This window comes from Schistocerca nitens, chromosome 4, assembly GCF_023898315.1.
Source record: "Schistocerca nitens isolate TAMUIC-IGC-003100 chromosome 4, iqSchNite1.1, whole genome shotgun sequence".
NCBI lineage: Eukaryota > Metazoa > Arthropoda > Insecta > Orthoptera > Acrididae > Schistocerca > Schistocerca nitens.
In genome coordinates, this window is record NC_064617.1 from 346,524,766 (window position 1) to 346,547,560 (window position 22,795).

Here is a 22,795-nt window from a genome sequence, read left to right on the forward strand (position 1 = left end):
CCACTGTTTAGCTAAGGGGCATGTCCTTTCTCACAATTCTCCCAGAACTTTTGTACTCATCTTTAAACCTTTCTCTGTAGAACAGAGAGACTATTTTCCCACTGTTAGATTTTATTTTTTGCTCTCATGATGAAAATGGAAACACCATATTCATCTGAGATGACAATGTGTGTCCATGTGTGTTCTTTCTCATGAAATCACTCCATATAGGCCCATTTCAGAGTGCTACGTATCTGTGGCATACTGCATTTTCCAATACAATGTTAAGATGTAATCTGTATTCCTTCTCCTCACTTCCACTTTTTATTTGCAGTATTATGACAGAGTTGGCTACACATTTTACTTTTTTCTCAAATAAGACTGTACAGTTTTTTTTATTTGTGATGTACAAATGCACTTAAATTATGTTTTAAAAAATGCTTATGTTATTGTTTCTATATTTGTCAAAATTTTCAGCTGCAAGTAAGCTTATGCAGATTGAACTCTGTACTTGATATAGTCCTAAGCACAATGCAATAGAATCTGGTTGGGTATTTCCACAGCCTATATCTCTTAACTTCAGTGACACATGTTATCAGTTACATACCTGTCCATTTCCTACTATTAAGTCTTTAATTTTCATTAATTTGTTGTGATTTCAAATGCCTAAACATACCAACCTGCTGCCACTTTTTTCATTAATTAAAGCTGATAACAAAAATATTAGAGAAATTAGGTATTAGCAGCAACTTGTTACTCAACAGCATTGACATTTTTGGGTGTACTCTTCAGCACTGTACTATCTAACTTGAGTTTGAGAGTGTAATGTATATTTGTCATCACTGTCATTTGTTTTCTTACATGTTTTAAGTGTATTTCTGAAGTGTATCTCGGCACATTTTAGACAGTTCTAATATCAACTATCATTAACAGGTTCTTTCATCAGCTACCAGCCTCAGCATGACAAGTCTGGACAGTGACAGTGATACCGACGAGGGTAGTTACGAGCGACGTCACCACAACCCACCACCACTCCGCCCACCTTTTGTGCCAGCAGCCCAATCCTCTCAAAACGCAGAGACACCTTCGCAGTCACTTCACACCACTGGAAATATGACTTCTGATTCAGACTCTAGTGTAGCACAAACAGTTCCTCAGCGTCCTCGCTTCAGTAAGCGTATTTCCTCCACTAGTATCAGCAGTTGGGAGTCAGAAAGCCCTCATGCTCGATTCTATCTTTCATCTCCAACATTTGACAGTCCAGCTGCCAGCCGGCCTGTGCGTTATGAATCAATTGATGAAGATGTGGAAATGACTTTCAATGATACAGTGGAATCATCAGCTGAAGGGAGGGAGGAACAAAATGAAGAAATTGAGAAGTCACATGACGTAAGTGGAGGAAATAAGGAACTAACAGCAGACACTGAGGTTGATGTGTTTGATAATAGTAGTAAGACTGATACTCGGATAGAGAAGATTAATGCTTCTCAGATGAATGTTGAGGTAGAAACTGATAAAGCTTTGGAAATACTTCCACCTTCTGTATCTAGAAATGTTGATGACATTCACTCTGTGAAAACTGATAAGGAGAGATTACTTCTTCGCAGGAGCAGTCTCAAAAGGCAGAATCGTGTCATTGATGAGGATTTGGATGAGTGTGAGAACTCAAACAGTGCTATAAAAACTGATGTCTTGTTAACGGGTGACACATTACCGGTATTGAAATTCACAAGCCACGAAGCAGACGATTTAGAAGAAAACAGTTTTGAGAAAAGTGAGAACAGTATAGAGCGGGAGGGATCTCAGGAGACACTTGTAGCTAGTCCTAAATTAGAGTGTGCAAATATGGACATCAGTGATATTGTTCAGCCAGTGCAGAGTCAATTCCTTGATCCTAGCACTGGAGTGGGGAAGTGCGCAGCAACACATGCAGACCTGGAGACGATGATTCGGCAAGATGAGCAACCTTCAACAAGCTACCTTTCAGCTAGTCATGCTACTGCAGATGAATCCTTTGAAATGGAAGAGGTATTATATATCTATGTACATCAATTCACATTAATGCTATCCATAGAGCCTGTACATTGTGGAGACTTTGTTTTACTGACTGTTTATAATGTTTTTGTTCTCCCCCCCCCCCCCCCCCTCTCTCTCTCTCTCTCTCTAGTAAAATATGAGTCTAAGTAAAATAAAACTTTAAAATTAGATTGCATTTTGAAAGTAATTGTCTCTGTTTTGCCACTGTTTTGTCTTAGTTTTATTGTAAGCTTGTAATGAAATTTTCATATTGTCATAGCTAGGCAGTTGCAGCATATAAATTGTTTTTCCTACTGCTAGTTTCAAGTTGTATTCATGTTTCCCTGTTTCTTCTTTTTCTTTCTTTTTTTTCAACTGCATTGACCTATTGAGATGTGAGCATTTTTATTTGAATGCGAAGCCCATATTTTGTTAGTGTGGATTTTATTATACAGAATGTGTTCTGGTATACTTTTTGATGGTAAAAGGAGTTACAGACAGATATGTTTGATACTGTTGGCTTGTTTTGTATTTTCTGTATGAATGTACTTTGGTGTTGAGTTTTGTAGTTGAACAGGAAGTTAGCTCATTTACTTGTACAATGCGCCCCCAGGACCCGCATGTGAGAAATTTTTATTATTTAATTTTTATTATTTAAATTTTACATAGAGTCTGCCTGTTTGTTTGTCACCTTTCTGCTGATGCGACAGCAGTCAACTGGTTCACACTGGAATAGGCCAAATCGTTGTCAGTAATGCTGCCGTGCCAGTCAAATCTCCTGCATGAGCATCTGACTTTTGAGATTGAGGCTTTCAGAGATGCAACCAGAAAAATCTCTCTCTCCAGTTTCAAGCCACTACCTAGAGCAGTTGCTAAATGACTTAGTTCCTTTACTTTGGCATTTCCCTTATCATCAATCGGGGGCTACTGGAGCTACCTTCTTTCATCTCCATGGCAATCCTCACTGTGTAACCCCAATGAACAAAACAGATACAGTTCCTTATTCTAAATGTAATGTGTGTTAATGACAAATCCACACAGCTTTCAAAATCCTGACTACACCCCCACTTGGATGTACATGCTTGTTTTTGTCCTCCTTGAATTTTTCACTATCAAGCAGCTCAATAAATACATTGATAACATCGCTGGACCTATTTGTTGCCTCTATATGCCAAAAATATGTAATTGACTAGAAATGTGAGAGGAATTGTTATTATTTGTTTCTGATTTTTTTTTATTTTATTTATTTATTTTTTTTTTTAATGAAATGAAATATGAATTTTAAAGTACTGTTGAGCCAAATATCTATTTCTGAAATGAATAATGTTGAAAAGTGAGTTTCAGTTCAGGAACATTAATTTGGATCCTCCTCCTATGTTTCCAGACAATTGAACAAGCGAGTAACATGTTTAGATTATCACAAAGGAACACTAGAGGTTGTTTTGTTCATTTGCAGGTACCATGTGCATACAGAGACTGATTACTGAGTTGAGTATTTGAATTCTGAGGATCAACTGAGCTTATTGCTAGGTTTCACTGTCCTTTCAGTAAAGGTAATGTCTTGGTGATATGATTGTCTGGAGACACTGTGCCTATATTTGGGTGGAGTTAAGTGATGTAAAGATGCTTTCTGAAACAGGTTATAGCTGCTAATTAGATCATCTGTAATATTGTCTATGTTGAGGAGATTATAAGCTCTAATCTTCTCTAGCAATATGACTTACTGGAATTTGTAGCTTGGTATGCTATTGGCAATATGGGAGATAATAGGCCACAAGATGAGGTAGCAAATGCCACTGGACCAACATAATTTCACAACTTTCAGAATACTAGCTCAAACAATCTGCAATTGTCTCACATATATAAGAACTCTGCATGTTGGCTTCTAGTTTGGGACCCATTAATGAGGTATAAATTTTCATTGTCACAAAATAACTAATGAAGCCATCTGCAGACTTTCATAGCAAGAGCTGTGGGGCAAAATGTTCCACAGGAACATGTCATTAATCTCAATCAGTCCGTGCTTCACAAATGTGATGCAGGACGCACTTAACATGTTATAAAGTGGTAATTATTATTGCTTTATTTGTTTACATCAGACCTGGTGGTTACTGTCGAAATGCATGACAGTGGGCTAAAAGGTCACAGGATCAAATTGTGGTCAGACTGTGGAATATTTCAGTGTGCCTTTAATCTAGGCTTCACCTCTGAGTGAAGATTCACTAGTAACAACACATGGTTTGGATTCAACATTAAAGTGTAGATCTCCTTTCCCCTGTAGGATTACTGGGATAGGTTAGGGACACACAAGTCACCAGAGTGGCATACAGTTGAAAGACTTGCATCAGATTGTTGAGCTGTGTGCAAACCTGTATGCAGTTATTATTATATTCGTGTGTTTCTTAGCTATTCCATAAACACAAAAATGACCTCAGTTCTGAGTCAGTCAGAAAAGAATTACAAAGTGCTTGCATCAGTATATTCCAATTTATTACAATGATTCAGATAGGATATGTCCATATATATGACTGTAAGCTATAGCTTATCTTTTCATAATCTCAGACTATGTACTACTTCTCTTCTGAATGGTTATAATGAATCAGTATAGATTTTATCTCCTATAATTGGAATGGATATGGACATCTGAAGTTTATGTTAATGGCATTAGTCACCATAACCACTCAAGAGATTGCTGTTTGATGGTAAAATGGAAGAATTAGACATTTGGTTGTGGTTTATCATCTCTGTGGAGACCAAAACAGAAGAGTGACATGAATTATTTTTGGAAGTAAAATCTCAAGGTTTGTTAGGTCCAGTCGTGTTCCTCTTCAGTTTCTTTTACATGATCAATGTTTTGACCCATCTGCTGCCATCTTCTTTAGGATCTTCTGATGTTCACAGTTACCTGAACACTGTCAAAGACCAGTGCCACATTCACTTATAAAAGAGGATTTACCTGCACATTTGTTAAAGAATCCTGTAGCCCATCTTCTGAAGGTCTTCTATGACTCTATTCTCTCATCTAGTTTTCAGTCGACCACGTCCTCTCTGTCCCCCTTGTTTTCCTTGTAAAATCTTTTGTGGTATTTCCATATCATTCAGCCATGCCATGTCCAGCCTAGATGGCTTCACAATTCTTCTAGTAGCTGATCTTTGTATACAGTGTACAGCTCATGATTGTATCTCCTCCTCCATCTTTCCCTTTCCAATGATTCTCCTGAGTATCCTTCTCTCAGATGCATCCAGCAATTCAGCATCCTTTGCTGTCAGAGTCCGTGTTTGAGGCATGTGTAAGCACTGGTCTGATAAGTGTTTTATAGGTGGCTAGTTTTGTTGTTGTAGTCAGGAGCCTTGAAGATAGAAGCTTTGTTACAGTGAAATAAGCTTTATGCGCTGAAATTAGTCTCTGCTTTATTTCAATGGACGAATCATTTAGACTGATTACAGTCAAACCCAGGTACTTGAAATGATCGACTCTTTCAAATGCACAACTATCCATCATTATGGCACATTCTCCCTGTGTGCTTTCCCAGCAGCTTGGTATTTTGTTTCCTTCGCAGTTATATTTAGTCCTATATTCCTGCTGGCCTGTTACAGTGTGTTGAATGTCTCTTCCACTGCCATCAGAGTTCATGGTACTATGTCAGTGTTGTCCTCATAAGACAGTATATGCACAGATTTATGAAAAATCATTCCCCTAATCAATTATTTACATTCCTCCAGTTTTTATGCTGCCTTGCATTCCTCACTCCTCTTATTGCCATTCTTATCAGTTTTTTTAAATATCCAATTCACCCACCTGGAGCTTGATATAGTTGCTGTCTATGCTATTGTCTGCTGCTTGAAAATCAATAGTAAGATAAGTTCCAACCCTAATATTCCTTTGTATTCCTCTGTGCTTGAAATGTTCTGCTGGAATGTGGACTGTTCCTGCCACCTTGTTGTTCTTTAGTTTCCTCATTGCAGTTCTTACATCTCCAGTGTTAGGAGGAGCCACACTGTTATCTGGGTTCTTTCTTCTATATTTCTGTTGGGTTCCTTGTTACAACTGCTTTTTGGTTAAGGAGTTTATCAAAGAAACAATGCCACCTCTTGCATATCTCCTTGTATTTGCTTATTATTTCACCCTTCTAATCTTTTATTAAACTACTTCTGCTGCTGAAAGGTTTCCATGCCTTACTCACCTCTCTATAAAATTTCCTTGACTCATTTGCACTTTTCACAAGCTCCATTTCTTCATTTTCCTTCATCCACTCCCTCATTTTCCTCTGCTGGGTCCTTTTTTCATTGCTCTTTATATTCTTCCCTTATCTTCCTGGTATATGTGGCTGTAATGTCATTCTATATGCTTCATTTTTTTCTGTTTCATATTTGGTAACAAATCATGAGATTCTTGTTCGTCTTACGCTGTACCTAAGTATTTAGCTTGCTGCTACCTGCACTATATTTTTTATCTTTTCTCATTGATCTTCAATCTTGTTACATTCTCCAGCGTTTTCAAGGGTCTGAATTATTCTCTCCTGGTGTCTTTCCCTTGCTACTGCTGATTCTAAAACTGTGATGTTATATTTCTGTGTCCTGGGCCGGGTTCCTTTCTTTGCATTAGATATTCTTGCCTTCACCCATGTCCAAACTAGGAAGTGATCCATGTCTGTGTTTGGACAGAACTGATATGTGTCTGTATTTGGACCTCTTAAACTCCTTAGTTCCAGTAAGTCTGAGTTAAGCCTTGCACGCATTAGTAGATGGTCGATCTGATTTATTGTAATTCTATGTGGTGCTGTCTATGTTCCCTTACGTATTTCCTTTATTTCCTTGTGTGGGAACAACGTGGAGTCTACCACCATGTTTTTAGATGTATCAACCTCGTCCCATTGTCATTACTTACGGCATGGTACTCTAGATGCCATCTGTTCTCTTTCCGCCTGGGCATTTAGGTCTCCAGCTAGTATTTTTATATCTTGCCCTGGGCATTCATATAGAGATTCATAAAAAACTCCTTTTTCCTCATCCTCTTGATTCTTCAGTTGGTGCATGGGTATTAGTTATGGAGTAGCTGAAGAATTTCCTTTTTATTCTATGTGTGGATAGTCATGGGTTTACAGGGCCGAATCCTATTACTAAGTGCTTTAGTTGCTGATGCACCACACATCCTGTCCCAAACTTGTGGTTCCTTACGATACTGCTATAAAATATGTTTGCTTCTTTCTTTCCTTTGATTCTACTCCTGGTCCATTTTACTTCTTGTAAAGGTACGATGCTCTACTTCAGGTTCATTATTCGCTCTAGCATCACTTTCACGAATCCTGGATGGTATAGTGATCTCACATTCCGAGTATCGATGAATAGATCTGATTTATGTGTTATATTGCTTTTTTTCTTTCTTTTCTTATCTCCATTGTTTGGTTGCCCATCCTCCTTAATCTTGCCCATGCCAAGTCGTCCTTTATCCATCTGGCTTCTCTATGTTGAAGTTTCATAACAGTTTACAGAGTGGGCTGTCAACCCTATGTCCAACCCCTGCCAGAGGATGGCTAATTTTTATCTATGGGTTTCTTCCCTTGAAATGAGAAATGTCCTGCCCACTATCCTTCCCACTTCTCCCACAAAGGTATTCCGCCGTCCACTGAACCTACACCATATATTTGTCCATCCTTATACAACCCTTGCTCCCAACCCCTTACCTCATGGCTCGTACCCCTGTAATAGACTTAGATGCAAGACCTGTCCCATACATCCTCACACCACCACCTACTCCAGTCCAGTCACAAGCTTCACCTATCCCATAAAGGGCAGGGCTACCTGTGAAACCAGTCATGTGATCTACAAGCTAAACTGCAGCCATTGTGCTGCATTCTATGTAGGCATGACAACCAACAAGCTGTCTGTCCATATGAATGGCCACCGACAAAATGTGGCCAAGAAACAAGTGGACCACCTTGTTGCTGAACACACTGCTGAACATGACATCCTTCATTTCAATGACTGCTTCACAGCCTGTGCCATATGGATCCTTCCCACCAACACCAGTTTATCCGAATTGCATAGGTGGGAACTTTCCCTGCAATACATCCTACGTTCCCACAACCCTCCTGGCCTCAACCTTTGTTAGTCACTGTCCTCACCCATCGAGCCCCTTTCCTGTTCCCATTCCAGCACTACACAGCCGTCATTCCACCATCACACTCAGGCTTTTTACTTTTCTCCTTGTCCGCTACTTCCCCCCTCCTCCCTCCAATCCCCACCTCTCCCCTGCCCTCTGTCTAATGTGTAGTGCCTCAATGTCTGTCACCCCCACCACCATACTACCCCTCCCCCTCCCCGCCCCAGCCTCCTCCTTACCCCCACCCAGCCACCATTCCCATCATGCACTGGTGCTGCTGCTCGAAGTGTGGTTTCAGTTGCTTGAGACTGCGGTCATGTGCGCGTGTGCATTCGTGTGTGTGTGTGTGTGTGTGTGTGTGTGTGTGTGTGTGTGTGCGGGCAATGGCCTTAATAGCCGTAGCTTTATTTATTTGTGACAGTCTTTTTGTTGTGCCCATCTGTGACTCTTCTCTTCTAAAGTTACATTCATTCTTGAAAATCTCAATCATTTCTAAAGGTCTTCTCATTGTGCATGTATGCATTCTGCCACCATTTAGTATCTGTAGGAAAGAACAGTAGACTAACATTGTGTGCCCCATCATTCTTACTAGCATAATTAATTTAATTATGTATGAAAGTCCTTTCTATGGACAAACCATCATGGTCATTGGCCTTAACTGTCTTCTTCAAGAAATCCAACTCTGATTGCAAGCTGTTATTGCCATTGATTTGAAAGGCATGTGAAGGCCGCTTGCTTTTGGGCTGGGTGGTGTTACGAAGTGGCATCTAAATACATGTTTTTCTTTGTAGGATTTCTACATACACTGTGTTCTAGATGGTTGTCAGATCATTTCTAGACCAATACATCCAGGAACGGGAGACAGATCTCACACTCTACCTACAAGGTGAAGTTGATTTTGGGGTGAATCTTATTGAAGACAATGTGGAATGTATGAAGCTCTTCTTTACTGTGTGGTCAAATTTTTACAGATGCAGCAGCTTTTAATTGAACATCAAAACATATTCAACTTGAAACTTGGGAAAAATACTGAAAGATGAAATGCACAATTTTTCTTGAAAACTGACAAAAATATTGCTCAGAACAGGTTTTTGGAGAAAAAATCAGAGCAGACTTCCAAAAATTACTAGTTCAGTACTCTCAGTTTGTGGATTAAGCTTTCTAAGATGTTTCAGTTCTGTTATTTTTGTCATATAATGATGTTAACAAAGTATCCATTAGAAATTAAACTTCAAAACACAATTCCAAGTGATACACCTAAAATCATTTGCAAAATGCTTTTCTAGTACAAATTTTGTCTTGTCACATCTGAATTTTTCTTTAGTGCCTGTAAGTTGCACAGTAACATTACTCTGTCTCTTAATCGCATACTAGTTTCTCTAATTTTTGTGGCATTAGATCGGAAGAATTGAAACCGTGTGTTTACGATGGTGTAAAAAACACAAGATATGAGTTAAAAGTGATAACATATAAGTTAAAATAAATCAATCTCAGTAAACTGTTATATCTAAAAACAAAGATGATGTGACTTACCGAACAAAAGTGCTGGCAGGTCGATAGACACACAAACACACACACAAAATTCAAGCTTTCGCAACAAACTGTTGCCTCATCAGGAAAGCAACAAACTGTTGCCTCATCAGGAAAGAGGGAAGGAGAGGGAAAGACGAAAGGATGTGGGTTTTAAGGGAGAAGGTAAGGAGTCATTCCAGTCCCGGGAGCGGAAAGACTTACCTTAGGGGGAAAAAAGGATGGGTATACACTCGCGCACACACACACATATCCATCCACACATATACAGACACAAGCAGACATATTTAAAGACAAAGAGTTTGGGCAAAGATGTCAGTCGAGACGGAAGTGAAGAGGCAAAGATGATGTTGAATGACAGGTGAGGTATAAGTGGCGGCAACTTGAAATTAGCGGAGATTGAGGCCTGGTGGGTAACGGGAAGAGAGGATATATTGAAAAGCAAGTTCCCATCTCCGGAGTTTGGATAGGTTGGTGTTGGTGGGAAGTATCCAGATAACCCGGACGGTGTAACACTGTGCCAAGATGCGCTGGCCGTGCACCAAGGCATGTTTAGCCACAGGGTGATCTCTTCCCGTTACCCACCAGGCCTCAATCTCCGCTAATTTCAAGTTGCCGCCACTTATACCTCACCTGTCATTCAACATCATCTTTGCCTCTTCACTTCCGTCTCGACTGACATCTTTGCCCAAACTCTTTGTCTTTAAATATGTCTGCTTGTGTCTGTATATGTGTGGATGGATATGTGTGTGTGTGCGCGAGTGTATACCCATCCTTTTTTCCCCCTAAGGTAAGTCTTTCCGCTCCCGGGACTGGAATGACTCCTTACCTTCTCCCTTAAAACCCACATCCTTTCGTCTTTCCCTCTCCTTCCCTCTTTCCTGATGAGGCAACAGTTTGTTGCTTTCCTGATGAGGCAACAGTCTGTTGCGAAAGCTTGAATTTTGTGTGTGTGTTTGTGTTTGTTTGTGTGTCTATCGACCTGCCAGCGCTTTCGTTCGGTAAGTCACATCATCTTTGTTTTTACATATATTTTTCCCACGTGGAATGTTTCCCTCTATTATATTGATATCAGTAAACTGTTGTAAATTTCAGCTTATGACTTGTGACGAGGAAGCAAATGGTGCACCACTAACGCTGGCTCGCACGCGCTCAGACAGCAGTGGTTTTCTTGAGGGTGAGCGATCACCCCCACCTCAGGCTCCACCTACAGAAGCAGGTCTCTCCACATCTGAGGCTCATACACGCCCACCTCCAATTGGGGGCTGTGTCAACAAATTCAGCAGCTGCAGTGATGAAAGTGTTGTTCATGTCCCAAGCAGAGATCTTCGTGAATTGCTGGATGAGCTTGCAGTAAGTTTCAAGTGTTCATCTTTCATATTCTTTGTCTATAAAGAGAGAAATGTGGGATAAAGCTGTTTGGAGTTGTGTACTGTATGTGTACTGTTTTGATTTAAAGAGACTGATCATGAGAATTTTGATTCTGTAGTAGTTACTTTTTTTTCAAAATTCTTGTGTTATTATTCTGGAGGAACTAATGCTTGCTCATAAACAGAACCAATGTGTAGAAAAATATTTTACAGGGATTCTTCTGCCATAATTATTTATACCACTTCGAAAATAAATATGGAAAGCTGATACAGCCTTATTTGGAAGGCTGTGATATATTTTCATAGACCTTACAACTGAAAGTGTTAAAGATTTCAAGTTTGAATACTTGGAACTCTAGATGACACAGTGTAAAAGAAACCTTGCAGCCAAAAAGTTTGAGGAGGAAGAAACCTACATAAGACTGGTGCTTTATGTTTACCCCCCATCTTCAGCAATTCATTTGAATATGAATTTAAGACAATTCATCTGACTGTTTTCTGAAAATAAGGCAGATGAAGTGACCTGGGTATTTCCAACTAGTTGTTGGATCAGTGACAACTGAATGAACTAGCAGAATACAGATTTTTCATGATGCATTAATGGCACGGGTATGATGATAATGGTATGTAAAGCTGGAAAACTAATGGCTTCAGTATATCTGGGATGACACATAAAATTCATAAAACTGATTGTCTTTTCACAAAGAGATGATGAGAATGGAAGATTGCAAAGAGAAGTGTATAAATTCTCCCATATGACTTGACAAAAAAGTTTAAATGACGTCTATTACCTCACTTTCAGTGAAACAATGAAATAAAAGTGGCCATACTAACAACAACAATGGTGGAGGTGGAGGTGGAGGTGGAGGTGGAGGTGGCAGTGGCAGTGTCACTAATATATTCACAGAGGATTTGCCCCCTTAGCTGTATCAGAAAATTGGCAACGTATTTTCAGATTTTTCCATACAAGAATATAGCAAATTATGTCCTTTCTGATTGTGACTGTTATGCATACAAGAATGATCAGAATTTTAAGATAATTCCTCTCTAAATTTAAGATCTTGAAATAGTGTAATACAGTGGCTGTTATAATATTTCAATTAACTTGTAAAGTTCATTCAAAATAAGTAAATAAATAAATCAATAAACTTGCTTCTGACTGACAAACCAGTTCACAAGTGCAAGATAGATATCAGTGTCCAATAGGCAAAATGTTAAGCAAGCGGTATTGTTGCCATTATCAGGTGCACTGATGAACTGATTGCCTAGGAGCTGGCACAGGGCTTGTATCTCCTTCCCCGTTCCTCTGACCTGGTGCTCTGTTCTTGCTCTATGCCCAGATGTAGGCATGCATCCATCATGTCATCCTCCCTCCTCTTTCATCTACATCTACATACATATTCCACAACCCACCGTACAATGCATGGCATAGGCTACCCTGTACCACTACTAGTTATTTGCTTTCCTGTTCCACTAACAAACAGAATGAGGAAGAAACAACTGTCTATATGCCATTGTAAGAGCCTTGATTTCCCTTGTCTTCATGGTCCATATGTGAAATGTACATTGGTGGCAGTAGAGTGATTCTGCAGTCAGCTTCAAATGCCAGTTAATTTTCTCAATAGTGTTTCTCATAAAGAATGTCGCCTTCCCTCCAGTGATTCTCGTTTGAGTTCACAAAGGATCTCTATAATACATGTGTGTTGTGAACTTACCAGTAATAAATATAGCGGCCTTCATCTGAATTGTTTCACAGTCTTCCTTTAATCCAACCTGAGAGCCCAAAACACTTGATCAGTATTCAATAATGGGTCACACCATCCTTTTATACACTGTCTCCTTTATAAATAAGCTATACTCTCATAAAATTCTCCCAATAAGATGAAGTAGAACATTCACCTTCCCTACTACCACCCTGACATGCTCATTCTATTTCATTTCGCCTTGGAACAGTACACCTAGATATTTAGTCAACATGATGTGTCAAGCAGCATACTACTAATGCTGTGTTCAAATGTTACAGGATTGTTTTTCCTACTCATCTGCTTTACATTTGGAGTAAGCTGCCATTCATCACACCAACTAGAAATTTTGCCTAATTCACCTCGTATCTTCTTTCAGTCACACAATGACATCACAGCATCATCAGCAAACAGCTGTAAATTGCTGTTCACCCTGTCCTTCAGATCATTTATGTATATAGAGAATAAGAGTAGCCCTGTCACACTTTCCTGGTAATAGCCTTGTCTCTGATGAACACTCGTAGTTGAGGACAATTTACTGGATACTCTAACTAAGTCTTTGAGCCATTCACATATCTGGGAACCTAAACGAGAAACTCAGACCTTCACCAAGAGTCTGCAGTGGGATACAGTGTTGGATACTTCACAGAAATCAAGAAATATGGAATATGCTTGTTGCCCTCCATCCATGGTTTGTAGAACATCATGTGAGAAAAGGGCAAGCTGAGTTTTGTCCAAGTGATGCTTTCTAAACACACGTTGATTTGGGGACAGAAGCTTTTCTGTTGCAAGGAAATATATTATATTGGAACTCAGACTGTGTTCAGGAATTATGCAGCAAACTGATGTTGAGGATATTGGTCTGTAATAAGGTGGATCCATCTTTTACCTTTCTTATGTATGGGAATCACCTGCACATTTGTCCTGTCTCTTGAGACTTTGCACTGAGAGATCCATAATAAAGGCAAGGTAAGTACTGAGCCAATGCCGCAGAGTACTCTCTGTAAAACTGAATTGGGATTCCATCTGGACCTGGTGACTCATTTGTTTCCAAATCTTTCAGTTGCTTCTCTTCATGAGGAATGCCTATTTCTGTGTTCTCCATGTGGCAATCTGTGTCAAATAGCAGTGCAATACTCCTACATACTCCTACTTAACCCTTTCGTGGGCCATGGGGGATATACTTTCCACTAAACATATTTCTTTACAGCGTTTAAGAGAATTTGTGTTACCACTTCTGTATGCTCCTGGCATCTAGTGGCAGTCTGCTGCATCAGTGAAATATAGCCTTCAGGACTGTCGGAAGTACATATACCACCAAGCAAAGGTGTTTTAATGGTTATTGGGAAGTATGGTTACCACCAAAGTAGTTCCTGGAAGGGTCTTGAGAAGTATACTTATTACAAAATTGATCTGTCATTTGTGATCCTGTCCTTGAGAAGCATACTTACCACCAACTTAGGCCCCAAAGCTGTTGGGAATACATCTTACCACCTCTGTCTGTGCCTGACACCTTGTGGTAGTACACTGCACCTGGTGTATGAAAACTGTGACAACAATCAGTTTCTGTTTGTCATGGCATCGCTACTGTTGTCGGAACACATTGCTTCGCTTCTGCAAAAAACATTATTATGACCTGTATCAACTCGTACCATTATTATGTGATAACATTTCAGGGATTATTTTAACATTGTGGTAAATAAACTTTAACATCAGTAATAATTATTTTTTAGTAAAGTTACAGAAAACATAAAAATAGTAAACACTGTTCATTATGTTTTTATGTGTAATGACAATACACAACAGCTCGCAAAAGGGAAGTGGGAAATCCATCTACCCCCATAGTTTTAATGCCTCCCAAAAGTGCTGTGGTGCTATGTACCACCATACTTGTTGGTCCTAAATCACAAAAATAAGATTATCAAAAAGTAAATGTAGTCATTTGATCACAATTCTAATAGGACAGCACAAAAATTATCTTCACTGAGTTGCTGTAAAAATCTGCCCATTAAAGGGATAAACTTGAAATTTAAACCTTCAGCTTTGGTTTGTTGTCTTCTATTGCTGCCCCCCCCCCCCCCCCCCCTACCCCTCTGACTGATCAATGAGTGACTGAATAGAAGCCTTCAACCTGCTTAATGACTTTACGTATAACCAGAAATTTCTCAATTTCTTGGCAAGATCTTTTGCTAAGGTATGATGGTGGAAGTTGTTGGTTGCTTCATGCACTGGTGTTCTCATGGAACATGATTTTCTAGAATGTTTTGTCTGTTGACATATGCACATTTCTTTTTAACTGCATTTTCCTAATCTGATTATTAAACCAAGGAGGTTTTTTTCCCTCCTTAATCCACTTATTTGGCTCAATTTCCCCAGTGGGTGATTTAAACTTGGCCCATAAGTTTTCTATGCCTGTGATATTGGGACTAAATGATGTCCATACATTGTCTAAGTGGGATGCTAACAACTGTATATCTGCTTTTTCTAGCAGAAATACTCTTCTAGCCTTCTTGATGGATATTAATTATAGTAACCATTTGTTGCTATTATGACGTTGTGATCACTAATCTGTGTCTCTACACTGACACTGTCGCTAAGGTCTAAGGTGTTTCCATTGCATGTGGGTTGTGTAACTAGTTGTTTGAGGCAATTTTTGGAAAACATGTCGAAAAGTACTTCACAAAACTGCTACATGTTCTGGGTATTTCTGTGCTGCTGAGTGTAGTCTTTTCTTAAATGATTCTACAACTGTTATAGCAGGATCAGGTGGCTGGTAAAAACATCCACTAATTAACTTGAGTTCACATAGGCCTGCTACTTGGATCCGGGTAACTTTACAGTCAGACTTAATTTTGGCATCAATAGGCACAATATTTTTATCTACAGCAATGAAAACTGCCCATCCTATGGTGTCTAATCTCTCTTTCTGATATATGCCCATGCCCCGTTAAATATTTTGGAAAGTTCTATTTGGGTTTCAGCCAGCTCCAGTTCCGAGAATAATTTGAGTGCGACTACTTTCCTGGAGGCAGTAACTTCAGGACATTTTTTACAAATAATTCAACAATTTACTGTTACTGATTTGACAAGCAAAGTGCCTGTACTTTGTACACAGTTTGATTTCACTGCTTGCCTAATGACTGGTGAGCCTTTCATCAGAGGACCTCAAACTACTTCCCAGCCAAAAGAAAAACCATGTGTGTTCCACAAGTACTCTGCTACCTGAGCGGCTGCTTCCTCTGTGTAGTGCATCCCTCACCTGTCGAGGGAAGTCCAACAACATTCTATCCTATAGCGCAGACCCAGAAATCTGTAGCCACGACTGTCACAGAATCAGCTCAGCCTCCGGTTGAGACCCTCCAGTCAGCTCCAAACCAGAGGAACTTGACTGACTCTGGGTACGATGTTGCAAATGTTGTGAGCTCTGCTTGCACCTTATGAGTGATGCTAGCTGCCATATAACAATCTGCTACACATCCTACAGTGAGTGCAGGTCCCTCACAGGTATGCTGGAAGGTGCCCTGGAAGCTGAGCCCACTGGCAAAATGAGTGGCACCTGAGGTGTCCCGTGCATTGCGCCAGTTTCTCTGCTGCCACAACAAGCTGAGGCAGCAGCCTGCAGATGGATGACCGTGGCAGTAAGTGTCTTCAGCTGTTCTAAAACTGCGACCAATTCCTCGTGCATCCACACACAGCATGCACACGCCCTACCGTGCTAGTAACTTAATAAATAAACTATGTAAACAAATATAAATGCTAAATATGTGACTTGTTAGTCTCTTGCTAGCAGCTTCTCAGCTGTTGCTCTGTCTGTGCCCGAAGTTGGCTCATTGTAGGATATCTGCTTTCTCTTCCTAATCAAAATGTGTTTCCAGAGGCATTATTAAGGATGGAGCCACTATCACAGTGGACTAGTAGTTCCTTACTTGAATCTTGATAAATGCTTTAGTTGTGGACTTATCCATTCAATGTAATTCCAATAGACGATGATCCACAACTGCTGAGGTATTAGGTTTCTGCAGTCTCGTGTGCCGTTGGTCCTCAGTGTTCTCAGCAGTGATCTTATACAGTGCACAGTGTCTGACCTATGTATTTCAAGCCACACTGGCGGGGTATCAGATAGACCGTGGACTGCAATAGTCAGAGGTCACCCTTGATGCTACAAAGCAGTGCTCATGTTTTAGCTAGTGGGTGGAGGGCACTCTTCACTTGGTGTAATGAAAAAATCATCTTATTTTTCTGGATAAGGCATCACAAAATTGCATAAATGCTAAGGCCACATCCTCCTGAAGTTGCTCCTCTGTTTCCACTAGTTGTGCAGTCAGTGTAGGTCTTAGGGCTCTCAGAATTTGCCACTCTGTGTGTAGCCATTCTTCCAGAAAACCATTCTCAGATGTTCATGTTCTTGGAGTAAGCTCTCATTGTTGGAGAGTGCCCAGTGGTACAACTGTCCACATGTAAATATAGGGTATTGTGCATCTCCTTACAGTACATACTGTGGGCCCAATGTGCCATCTGCTCTTCTTTTGGCCAGAACATCCATGCACGTCTACATAGATACTCCACAAGCCACTATACAGTGCGTGGTGGAGGGTACCCTGTACCATTACTAAAAGGGGGAAGTTCATCCACTGCAACTTCCATGGTAAGATTGAAGTTCTGGTGTATGGAATTGAGATGCATGGGGAAACCATTCAGCTAGTCCCTTTTCTGTGCCCATTTGAGAAGGTTTCATCAGCATACCAGAAAAAAGGATAGGTTTCCATTGGTGTAATTCCCTTTTGAAATGTTGCCTATATACTTAAGCGAGAACTGGTGAAAGTGATCTATCCGTGGCTACTCCTTCTGTCTGCTCATAGTAACCACCATCAGAAAGCCATACCTGTAAATGATGGTCGTCTATATGTAAAATTTGTGGCCAGTAATTTCCAAGGATTCCAGTAAGACATTCTGTAGGAAAAGAGAGACAGCATCAACACTCACAATGATGTTGGAATCCTTAAGCTTAAATTAGTTACAGTGCCCAACAAAATCTACAGAGTTGTGAATACGATGTGAACATTTTCTGATATAAGGGTTAAGTGTATTTTTCAGGTATTTAATGGGTGAGTATGTTCAGGCACCATTGCTGCTAACAATGGGGCGTAAAGGCTCCCCATATTTGTGAATCTTCATATGTCCATAAAGTCTTGGTGAAAACAGAGCTCTCTGTCATTAACTGTTTAACAGCTTTGTCTGGCAAGCTAGGTTCTTAGAGTACTGCCATGGTCTTCCTCTCCACTCTGTTGGTGTTGTCAATGTCAGTCATCCAATATGCACTGTCTTCTAGCAGACCTCTCATCTTCTCGGTGTAATCATGGTAAGATAGGACTACAGTTGCACTGCCTTAAGTCCAATACGGGCATCCTCTCCCCACTACAGATGTTCGCTTTCATACATTTTGTTTGCACGAGAGCTCGACAGGTTTTGTGACCACGTCTTCAGCTGCTTCAGGTGAAAATGTTACAGCTGCCTGTTCTTTGGTGCTGATGTCTGTGACAGATGCGAATTGAGGAATAGGTGCAAAATTGAATCATTCTTACGGAGTGAAACCTTTTCCTCATCCAGTTGCTTGGCTGTGACATAGATGGTACTTGTGCAGAGCATCGGAAGATGGTCTCCGTGATATACACTTGAATTTCAATGTTTTGAGATTCGGTGACCTTCACCTATGCGGAGTCCACAGTGGCCCGAGTGACACCGTCAGTCCAGTCCTACGTCCAGGAACTAAGCTGGTTAGCCAGCTGTGGGTGTAGATCAGTTCTTTGTTATCTGAGTCCAGACACCAGCACATAAGGCCTACTCTCCCCTGTAGCAGGGCTAGGCTGGCATGTTACTCGATTCTTCTGGCTGCCACTGAGTCGAAGTGATGCATTACCTGATTTTCAGCACCATAAGTTCTTCATGGCATCTCATAAGGAATGAAAAGTCACTAAGCAAACAGCTCCTCTGGTGCACAGCTTGTCAGATCTTTTCATGCTTTGATACATCTCAAATCTGGATATCCCATTTGTTGTGAGCAGTTGCTGTAACCATTTTGTCTATCTGCGTACAAATCTTGGCCTGATCCAAATTTCCACATGTCATCCTCCATGTGTCATTAAGCTGCTCTCATACACTTACTGTAATTCCCGTACAGGCGAGACATTTAATCAGAAGTCACAAGCCAGGTATCGGTGGATACATTCAATACTGCAGTGCCTGTGTTGGTTGGAAGTATTAGCTATGGTCCTTTAGACGTGCTTGCAATGTTGTTGTTGTTGTTGTTGTTGTTGTTGTGGTCTTCAGTCCTGAGACTGGTTTGATGCAGCTCTCCATGCTACTCTATCCTGTGCAATCTTCTTCATCTCCCAGTACCTACTGCAGCCTACATCCTTCTGAATTTGCTTAGTGTATTCATCTCTTGGTCTCCCTCTACGATTTTTACCCTCCACTCTGCCCTCCAGTACTAAATTGGTGATCTCTCGATGTCTCAGAACATGTCCTACCAACCGATCCCTTTTTCTAGTTAAGTTATGCCACAAGCTCCTCTTCTCCCCAATTCTATTCAATACCCTCATTAGTTATGTGATCTACCCATCTAATCTTCAGCATTCTTCTGTAGCACCACATTTCAAAAGCTTCTATTCTCTTCTTGTCTAAACTATTTATTGTCCACGTTTTACTTCCATACATGGCTACACTCCATACAAATACTTTTAGAAACGACTTCCTGACATTTAAATCTATACTCGATGTTAACAAATTTCTCTTCTTCAGAAACGCTTTCCTTTCCATTGCCAGTCTACATTTTATATCCTCTCTACTTCTACCATCATCAGTTATTTTGCTCCCCAAATAGCAAAACTCCTTTACTACTTTAAGTGTCTCATTTCTAACCTAATTCCCTCAGCATCACCCGACTCGATTCGACTACATTCCATTATCCTCATTTTGCTTTTGTTGATGTTCATCTTATATCCTCCTTTCAAGACACTGTCCATTCCGTTCAACTGCTCTTCCAAGTCCTTTGCTGTCTCTGACAGAATTACAATGTCATCGGTGAACCTCAAAGTTTTTATTTATTCTCCATCGATTTTAATACCTACTCCGAACTTTTCTTTTGTTTCCTTTATTGCTTGCTCAATATACAGATTGAATAACATCGGGGAGAGGCTACAACCCTGTCTCACTCCCTTCCCAACCACTGCTTCCCTTTCATACCCCTCGAGTCTTACAACTGCCATCTGGTTTCTGTACAAATTGTAAATAGCCTTTCGCTCCCTGTATTTTACCCCTGCCACCTTCAGAATTTGAAAGAAAGTATTCCAATCAACATTGTCAAAAGCTTTCTCCAAGTCTACAAATGCTAGAAACGTAGGTTTGCCTTTCCGTAATCTTTCTTCTAAAATAAGTCGTAGGGTAAGTATTGCCTCACATGTTCCAACATTTCTACGGAATCCAAACTGATCTTCCCCAAGGTCGGCTTCTATCAGTTTTTCCATTCGACTGTAAAGAATTCGCGTTAGTATTTTGCAGCTGTGACTTATTAAACTGATTGTTCGGTAATTTTCACATCTGTCAACAGCAGCTTTCTTTGGTATTGGAATTATTATATTCTTCTTGAAGTCTGAGGGTATTTCGCCTGTCTCATACTTCTTGCTCACCAGATGGTAGAGTTTTGTCGGGACTGGCTCTCCCAAGGTTGTCAGTAGTTCTAATGGAGTGTTGTCTACTCCAGGGGCCTTGTTTCAACTCAGGTCTTTCAGTGCTCTGTCAAACTCTTCACGCGATATCATATCTCCCATTTCATCTTCATCTACCTCCTCTTCCATTTCCATAATATTGTCCTCAAGTACATCGCCCTTGTATAGACCCTCTATATACTCCTTCCACCTTTCTGCTTTCCCTTCTTTGCTTAGAACTGGGTTTCCATCAAAACTCTTGATATTCATGCAAGTGGTTCTCCTTTCTCCAAAGGTCTCTTTAATTTTCCTGTAGGCAGTATCTATCTTACCCCTAGTGAGACAAGCCTCTACATCCTTACATTTGTCCTCTAGCCATCGCTGCTTAGCCGTTTTGCACTTCCTGTTGATCTCATTTTTGAGACGTTTGTATTCCTTTTTGCCTGCTTCATTTATTGCATTTTTATATTTTCTCCTTTCATCAATTAAATTCAATATTTCTTCTGTTACCCAAGGGCTTCTACTAGCACTCGTCTTTTTACCTATTTGATCCTCTGCTGCCTTCACTATTTCATCCCTCAAAGCTACCCATTCTTCTTCTACTGTATTTCTTTCCCCCAGTCCTGTCAATTGTTCCCTTATGCTCTCCCTGAAACTCTGTACAACCTCTGGTTTAGTCATTTTATCCAGGTCCCATCTCCTTAAATTCCCACCTTTTTGCAGTTTCTTCAGTTTTAATCGACAGTTCATAACCAATAGATTGTGGTCAGAGTCCACATCTGCCCCTGTAAATGTCTTACAATTTACAACCTGGTTCCTAAATCTCTGTCTTACCATTATATAATCTATCTGATACCTTTTACTATCTCCAGGGTTCTTCCATGTATACAACCTTCTTTCATGATTCTTGAACCAAGTGTTGGCTATGATTAAATTATGCTCTGCGCAAAACTCTACCAGGCGGCTTCCTCTTTCATTTCTTAGCCCCAATCCATATTCACCTACTATGTTTCCTTCTCTCCCTTTTCCTACTGATGAATTCCAGTCACCCATGACTATTAAATTTTCGATCCCTTCTGTATCTGAATAATTTCTTTTATCTCATCATACATTTCATCAATTTCTTCGTCATCTACAGAGCTAGTTGGCATATAAACTTGTACTACTGTATTAGGCATGGGCTTCGTGTCTATCTTGGCCGCAATAATGCGTTCACTATGCTGTTTATAGTAGCTTACCCACATTCCTATTTTTTATTCATTATTAAACCTACACCTGCATTACCCCTATTTGATTTTGTATTTATAACCCTGTATTCGCCTGACCAAAAGTCTTGTTCCTCGTGCCACCAAACTTCACTAATTCCCACTATATCTAACTTTAACCTATCCATTTCCCTTTTTAAATTTTCTAACCTACCTGCCCGATTAAGGGATCTGACATTCCACACTCCGATCCGTAGAAGGCCAGTTTTCTTTCTCCTGATAATGACGTCCTCTTGGGTAGTCTCCACCCGGAGATCCGAATGGGGGACTATGTTACCTCCGGAATATTTTACCCAAGAGGACGCCATCATCATTTAATCATACAGTAAAGCTGCATGCCCTCGGGAAAAATTACGGCTGTAGTTTCCCCTTGCTTTCAGCCGTTCGCAGTACCAGAACAGCAAGGCCGTTTTGGTTAGTGTTACAAGGCCAGATCAGTCAATCATCCGGACTGTTGCCCCTGCAACTACTGAAAAGGCTGCTGCCCCTCTTCAGGAACCACACGTTTGTCTGGCCTCTCAACAGATACCCCTCCGTTGTGGTTGCACCTACGGTATGGCTATCTGTATCATTGAGGCACGCAAGCCTCCCCACCAACGGCAAGGTCCATGGTTCATGGATGCAATGTAGTGGACTGCAATATTGTAACTTTGAATATTTTATATCTTCTAACTAACCTTCTTGTGAAGCTACCCCATGGTATTAGTTTTTTATGCTATTTTTGTGGATTTTCATTATCTATATCTCTTTTATCTGCTTTTTAATCATCCTTAATTCAGTGTCCTGCAGCCTTATCAAGTTGATGAATGACATTGTTTGTATTTATATAGGCAAAGCTACTGCATGTAGCTTTGTCTATGTATTTAAAAACAATTTAATTCATTGCCTTTAAGCCAAATTACCAATCAGCTGATTTGTAAATTCAATTGGATAATTTTATGAAATATTTGTTATTTTCAGTCATACACATGTGATGGTATAGTTTGTCCAAATTTAGATAACTCTTATCAAGAAAGTCCTCAGCTGGACTGAATTTGGCAGCTAAGAACTGTGTGTTGACTCTTGTTAAGGGGGTTTGATATTCAGA

The 22,795-nt window shown here is 40.2% G+C and overlaps 1 protein-coding gene across 1 annotated transcript in view; it reads left to right on the plus strand.

Moving 5' to 3' along the window:
• Window positions 1–22,795, plus strand: part of LOC126252303 (uncharacterized) — a 259,042-nt gene that overhangs the window by 199,251 nt on the left and 36,996 nt on the right. The window contains exons 7-8 of the mRNA XM_049953185.1: window positions 913–2,007; window positions 10,724–10,981. Of these exons, the coding sequence (XP_049809142.1) occupies window positions 913–2,007; window positions 10,724–10,981 (1,353 nt within the window). The remainder of the gene's footprint in view (window positions 1–912; window positions 2,008–10,723; window positions 10,982–22,795) is intronic.